The 7705-nt window shown below is 36.1% G+C and overlaps 1 protein-coding gene across 1 annotated transcript in view; it reads left to right on the plus strand.

Moving 5' to 3' along the window:
* The window catches only part of Dad (Daughters against dpp), a 164869-nt gene extending 160867 nt beyond the window's left edge, over positions 1-4002 (plus strand). Inside the window, exon 5 of the mRNA XM_045740187.2 lies at positions 164-4002. Coding sequence (XP_045596143.1) covers positions 164-501 — 338 coding nt within the window. The 3' untranslated portion in view covers positions 502-4002. The remainder of the gene's footprint in view (positions 1-163) is intronic.
* Positions 4003-7705: the final 3703 nt, after the last annotated feature.

Below are 7705 nucleotides of genomic sequence, written 5' to 3' on the forward strand. Positions count from 1 at the left end.
TATATATATATATAGTGTGTATAATATATTTTATAAATAAAATATATTATACACACTATATAATTACTGAATTTATTGTGAAATATTTGAATAATTTGTATAATTTATATTTGCAGGTTTGGTGCTGAAATATTTGAATAATTTGTATAATTTATATTTGCAGGTTTGGTGCTGTATGAGGAAGGGGAGAGAGTGTGGGTGTACAACAGGGCAGATGTGCCACTCTTCATCAACTCTCCAACTCTAGATGGAGGATTACATACTCGATCCCACTTCATTGTCCACAAGCTTCCCCCTGGACACATTCTCAACATTTTTGATTATGACAAAGCCCGACTCTATCAAAAACTTCCGGTTCACCCAGACTTATTGCACGAGGGTCCCATTGATCAAAACTCCGTGCGAGTGTCCTTTGCAAAAGGCTGGGGGCCCAACTACCATCGCCAAGTTATCACCGAATGCCCTTGCTGGCTAGAGATCCTCCTTGTGCCTGCAAGATGATGGCATCCCTGTTTGGTGCTTTCTCACTGCCCACCCAGTTTTGCCACCCCTGCAGTTAGCTACTGGCCGGTCCAGCAGTACTGACAGGGTGTAAGTGCAGCTCATTCATTAGGAGTAACAGAAGCAACCATCACATTGAATATGTGCAGTGGATTTGCTAAAGCAACATGTTGATGCAGCAGCAACACAAAAAAGGGCAGCTTAAGTCATTGCGTTGACCCTGCCAAGGCTAGTGTATAGCATGTCTGATGAATGCTGTAATATGGTGCACTTGTGTCTTTTGAAATACGCATTGGTAATGGGTCTTGTGCACTAGGAAACTATGACATTGTTACAGTGCAAGATATTCAGTAATATCAGGGGTTAGAGTTATTTCAACTGTCATTGTGCAGAACAATATACTGTAGGTGGATGTGAATATTTGGCAAGAGATTATTTCAGATTGCAATTAACGGGTCACAGTTTTCTTGGACTTTTTCTGTGGTTATCTTGCCAGTGAATTAGGGCACCATGTGTTATAAATTTCTTGTAATGAAATCTAGTCCGAGTTTTGTTATTTTTGTTACAGTCTCCTATCACTGTCTGTTTTATATTTACTAATACAGTATCCTCAATATCTTAATATACAAATTTGTAAAACGAGGGTTGCCTTTGCAAAAGCTAGAACACTTACAACACAAAATGGAACACCCTGTTTAAATATTCCAATATTAATCTAATGACAACTTGTGTTTAAACAATGAGCATTACCTCTCTACCTTTTGTGAATGTAACCACATTAGCTCTTGTCCACCTAACTACAGAACTCAGCATCTTGCAGTGTTTAGGTGTACAGGCAAATGCTGAAATTATTTTTATATGAACAAAGTTAGTGTGACAGTGAAACACAACACTTTCATAAAGTGTCCGACGCTTAGCATATATAATCCTGCCTCTTCTATGCATAAAGTTCTTTGTATGCAATGTGTTCCATAAGATGTATGTAACAAGAGGCATTGCTTTTTAAAAATTAAAAAAGAAAGGTCAAATGAAAAAAAAAAAGCTTGCCCTTTGGATAAAGTTCCATTTGCAGCAAAGTATGTAATATGCTACTAGTCTATGCTGACTGCATGTGGCATATTAGCCACACATGGACTTGTGCACACTAGAGTCCATGTCCTCAAGGTGCTACTTAGGAAAAAGGATCTTTCACTTTATTGAAGTACAAATGGCTTCCTAGCAAACCCTGGTGCCCTCATATAGTGTTTTTTATACCTTCCCCTATTCTTCGGCTGTATGCACACTTAAACAAAAAATTTCAAGCATGCAGAATATTTTGCTAGTTTTGCAAAAATCAACACTTCTCTTTATGTACAATATTTACCATCATGTGACTGAAGAAAGCATGCATGCAGTAAATGAAACTACTTTATGTGCCATTTAGTTTATAATGGATTATAATTCTCATATGTGGAAACATCTTTGTCAACAGCAAGTCTTGTTTTATTTATTGAGAAGTGCCTAATGCCAACAAATCCCAAATTTCTCCAGTTGTCATAGTAATAATTGTGAATGTGGTTCTGTTTTTACTCAAATACTCAGACATTTAAAATGCTTTAAAGTATTGGAATCTATTGTTTGTACAGAACATAAAGTGTTGACATTATAATAATATGAGGGTACCATAGTTGGCCTAATATCAGTAAACTGTATTTTGCCAGGAAGTGCCTAAGCGTTATTACAGATTTTTACGTATGATTTATCGAAAGCCCTCCATTATCATTTATTTTAATTTAAATTAATTTTTGGGTGGTTTAATACATTAGTTATTGATTTATTCTGAAATTATTGTATAAAAATACTACACATGACTCCTTTCAAAAGATAACCAACCAGTTACATGACAATCAAAAGTCTTAGTTTATTTTTTAAGTAAATAGGGAAATCTGGCATTCAAATAACAATTGTTGCTAAAATAGTAATTTGATACAGCTTTTCTTATAATTTAATGAGTATTGTTATATTACTATATATTTGCACATAATTGTACTGTGCAACAAGGCTATTTATTATTGTGAGGAATGTTTTCAAAGCATTGGCAAAAGTTCAGTAATCCTATATAGCTGGTAAAATAAGTCTTTCTTTGCTCCAATGGGAGTGATGGAAAAAGTCTGAAATTTACTCGCAAGGTGGGGGGAAAATGGCTGACCCAGGATTGAGTTATCACACCATTTCTGTGATTTTTGGCTTGAATACTTGGTATAAAATTATGATAGTGATTTTCCAAAGTTATTTCAACACCTTTCATTATTTTTATATATATATATATATATTTTATTTTTATTCTTAATGTCAGAAGCGAGTACTGTATAGGTTGCTTGAGATTTTGGAGCCAGGTTACAGAAAAATATTGTGGGAAGGGATGGGACCAAAATGTGCAAAAGTGCCTCATAAGGTGATAATACAGGGTCATTTGAGGTAGGATTTTGACCTGTAGCATATAAAGTTTAACTTTAAATATGAATCTAATGTGATACTTCCAATGGTTATAGAGTTAAGCCATGGAAAAGAAGAGGACTGTGTGAAAGCTGATGGCATGGTTGTTAGCAATGTAGTATGGATATCTAATTAGTGTCAGGTTAGGAGGTTGGCAGTGACTTCAGTGACGGGACTATAAGGTTAGTGTGACCTTGAAATGTCACTGGTACAATGATATGCTTTGTCATCAGGAATTATGCCTTTTGTAACTGGTTATGTATGATATTCAAGTTTAACATTACAAATGTGAGCTAAGGAAGGTAGGGGTATCATCATCACTTGGCTAAAATGGGGATAACAAGTATGAACTGTAGAATGATTGTCATTTTAAGTTAATAGTATACATGTGTAAGCATTGAGTGACTGTTAATTGCATTTTCTTTCCAATATACTCCAGAGACAGAAGCAAGCATTGCTTATATTATATGCCGGGTGTTCTGGTTATTTGTAAGAATATTGCAATGATGAGCTTTACCCCTGAACTTCAATATGGCTCCTTTTTTAAATATTGCGTGCAAGCTTGCGAAGTGAACCATATTGAAGTGTGCCATTTGAGGCTATAGAAATGGCTAATCACATGTGTTGTTTCTGTCTTATGTCAGGATATTGTGCATTTACAAGTGAGCATACCCTCTTGCCATCACTGTAGGATCCTGGATTAAGCCCAACACATCCTGGATTGCTTGTGTAGGCGAGAGGTAGCACATCATTTATTTACTGTGGCAACCTGACCACTTAACCCACCTGCGTGACTGGCTGTACAATGTATCCACACCTGTACATAATGTATATAAGAGGTTACTAAATTTATGTGGAGAAGCACAGGGCGGTTGCTATTTTAGAGGAAACATTTTTCCTTATATTTTTGTTAACCTGGCAATGCTACCTACCACTGCTTCACCATAGCATACTATGTAATAATTAATATGGGCTGACCATGTTAAGAACATGTACATTTGATTTTTATTAAAAACTTTTAGATTATATCAGTGTCTTATTTCCCAGATTTATTAATACCATACTTTTGATTTTTAATTGTAATCATCTGTTCAATAAGGCTGCCTAAAACTCGGATGAGATTTCACATGCTAGAGAATGTCTCAGTAATGTGACTAAAAACTAATAATCCAATCCACACAGGTAAAGAAATTAAAGCAATATTGTTGGCCAAATCACACACTAGAAAGTGAAGGGACGACGACGTTTCAGTTCGTTCCTGGACCATTCTCAAGTCGATCATTTTGACCCATCCTAGATCAACTTTTTCAAGAGTTTTTTTTTTTTTTTCATGGACCAAAAGTCATTCTTTTCATGTGTGTGAGCTTGGTAACTAATTACATTGTGGCATGTTAACTATGGCCAAGGAAGAGCTCACTAAGGGGCTTCTATATTATTACATTTATAACTTCAGTTTTGAGTAATGGACTATTTTGATGGTTCTAGATTTGGTTGCACTTTTATCACTGCCAAACTGTACAGTATATTCACAGGACTAAAGAGAAATCCTCCAATGATTACTCATAACATGCATAGACCAGTTTGCTGAATATTGTTGACAGCAGATACCTTTATAAATAATCTATAGCCACACAAGCACTTATAATTATGTTCATTTGCTATATTTAAATGTCAAAAAGATACACTGCAGCAGCATGTATGATATACAAAAAAAAACATTTACAGACACTAGTAAGGTTAAAAAATTAATTTTCTATAGCACACTTAGTGGGCTTAGCACTGTATTTTTTCTGTAGTTAACTGTGATGAAGAACAATGGCGACATGGGGTGTTGTTCGTTGCAGTACTAGTCTGTTGATGTACAGTATCTAGTTTAGGGAGTTCTTTGGCTATTGCAAGTGCAGGTATAGGAAGTAGACAGCTGTGTTTTTTGTCTCACTGACTTTCTGGGTGTCTTCCCTTGTGGAGTTCTATAAAAGGGTATAGTAAATGCTACTGCTCCCTGCACCTGTGTGATGAAATCAGGTTCTGGCTCTGGGTAACTGGTAGGCCAGAAAACTCAGTGACTGATGGCTACTTGTACCTAACTTTGTTTGGTACTGCACAAGGAGCCACCGGGGCTTGCCCGGAAATTGGAGTTTCATTACTTTCAGTGCATGAATGAAAGAAAACTTTGTGTGATTCATTATTTACATTACAAGCATCCATAGATTACAGAATAACTTCCTTAACATCATGCAGAAATGAATCTACCATATCACAGATTGATTAGGTATTACCTGACCTGGTCAAGGATCATTTCATTGTGTTTCATCAAGGCTCAAACTTGATCTAATTGCCTAAAAGTATGCCATGCTATGTAGCTAAAAAGAGATGATACAAGATATATTGGTATTTTATATCATTTCAGATATAAATCAAAAGTAAAGGAATTTTATAGAGCAAAATTTGTAGGACTATTAAAACATTAAACCCACACTTCATAAATAAATAAAGGAATTGATGAAGTCTCAGTACTTCCTACACAGTTATCAAGTCGGTCCCAGCTAGACCAACATTGACTAAAAGAAAAGTAAAAGTGAAGACATACGTCATCACTTATCTTTCAGATATGTGTTGCGTGTTTGAATTTTCATCCACGTTTTTATGATTTACCCTCTGTAGTAGTTAATAACATAATAATAATAATAGTAATAATAATAATAATAATAATAATAACAGGTTATATATTAGCAGGTTAAAAGAAGTTATTACTTTTACTTCATTATACAGTGCTATACTTCATTATATACCTGTATTGTAGTGTACTGTATAGGCAAATATCGTATGCTCAACATTGCTGTACAAAACAGTGTTCTCTCTCTCTTCCAAACTAAGTTAATAGAAATTGTCATAATTTAAGGTACATGTTCTGGAGCACGTGAGGTGTCCTGATTGAGTTGGATTGGTATTATTTCCAATAAAATATAATGATTTACAGTTAAATAAAAAAACTGTTAATCATAGATAAAAAAAAGTCCAGTTTTGGGAGTTTACTGTTAGATACAGATTAATTAATCATGAAATTCTTTAATGCATATAGCTTACTGCTTGTGTAATTAATGCATCATTTTACTTTGTATTAAATTGTTTATAAATGAGTAAGCTACTTTTATGGAGACATTTACTGTTATGGAAATATATCTGTGCTTTAATTAAGTATGGCTTCATCGTGAACAAATTAGCTACAATTCTTGCAATATATTGTCCAAGTAATTGCTGTAAATGTGAAATAACTGAAGCTTTCTTGGTTTGCCATAATAGCAAAGAAATGGGAGTGAAAAGCCCTTCTCCTGCCACATCCCAAACATTGCAGCAAGAAGTTAATGGTCACTCCAGCTTTGCTCCCTCCCTCTTATCATAGCCAGTCACTCCATTCTTCCCTACCAACCACTTGGACTGGACGGTAGAAGACGGTCTCGCTTCGTGCAGCTCGGCGTTCAATCCCCAATCGTCCAAGTGGTTGGGCACCATTTCTTTGCCCCGTCCCATCCCAAATCCTTAACCTGACCCCTTCCCAGTGTACTTATTGTACCCTTCCCATATGTACTAATTGTACATGAATGCTTTTACCCACACTGCCCATCCATAAATGCCTTTGAATAACTTGGAGTCTTGAATGTTGATTCATATATACTGGCAAAACATACATGACAAAATCTAACATTAATTTATAGTAATTTGCAAAGCCTGTATTCACCTAGTTGTGGTTGCGGGGGTTGAGCTCTGGCTCTTTGGTCCCGCCTCTCAACTGTCAATCAACAGGTGTACAGGTTCCTGAGCCTACTGGGCTCTATCATATCTACACTTGAAACTGTGTATGGAGTCAGCCTCCACCACATCACTTCCTAATGCATTGCCATTTGTCACATCCAGCATTAATAATAATATTTTATTTTTAAAAATAGAGAAAATATTATAGTGGTTGCTTGCTAGATACAGTAGGTAGTGGTTCTGTTATCCGTAGATTTATAGGAAAAAGAGGGCGTTTCTTCACCTTATCGTGGGGGGGGGGGGGGGGGATAGAAACGTGGAATATGAGAATGGTGGAGAGGGGATACAGTGAGAGGGGAATATTGGAGAGAGGAAGAAAGAGATGGAGAAAGGTGGAGAGGGGGGGGGGGGAGAGGTGAAGAATGATGAGAAGGGATATCTGGAGAGTATAGGGGAGGGGGAGAGACCCTTGTCCATAAAAGATTCCCCCATTTTGCACCTGTAAGGTAACGTAAATTTTAGGGGTTGGTTAATCTACTTGTTTGAGAAGCTGTTCACTTGAGACAGTTAAGCAAGTCCCAGCTGTGACAGGATGAACAACCCAGCGGGTTTTCTTCCTATTGGGGAGTGTTGTACATGCTGCTATGACGGTGTGTCTACTCACAGGATGAGTGACGCTTCGCAATAAACTCACTCTACAGGACAAAATTAAAAAAATCAGATATCTGAATTTACCTAGGAACACTCTTTTTGTGTCCTTAAATAACAAACACATATTACAGGAAGAAGATTCATTTCTATATACAATGAGGAGTAGTCAAAGGACTGGCTAAATATATAAGTATTACAAAATGTATGATTGTAAATTATAATTTATTGTAAATTGTAATTATATCTTAGAACTAAACGATCATTCATAGAAAACGTAAATATTGTGCCAATAGGAAGAGAAGCGACCGTCCGACGCCATCAAGAC

Source organism: Procambarus clarkii, chromosome 26 (assembly GCF_040958095.1).
Source record: "Procambarus clarkii isolate CNS0578487 chromosome 26, FALCON_Pclarkii_2.0, whole genome shotgun sequence".
Lineage (NCBI taxonomy): Eukaryota > Metazoa > Arthropoda > Malacostraca > Decapoda > Cambaridae > Procambarus > Procambarus clarkii.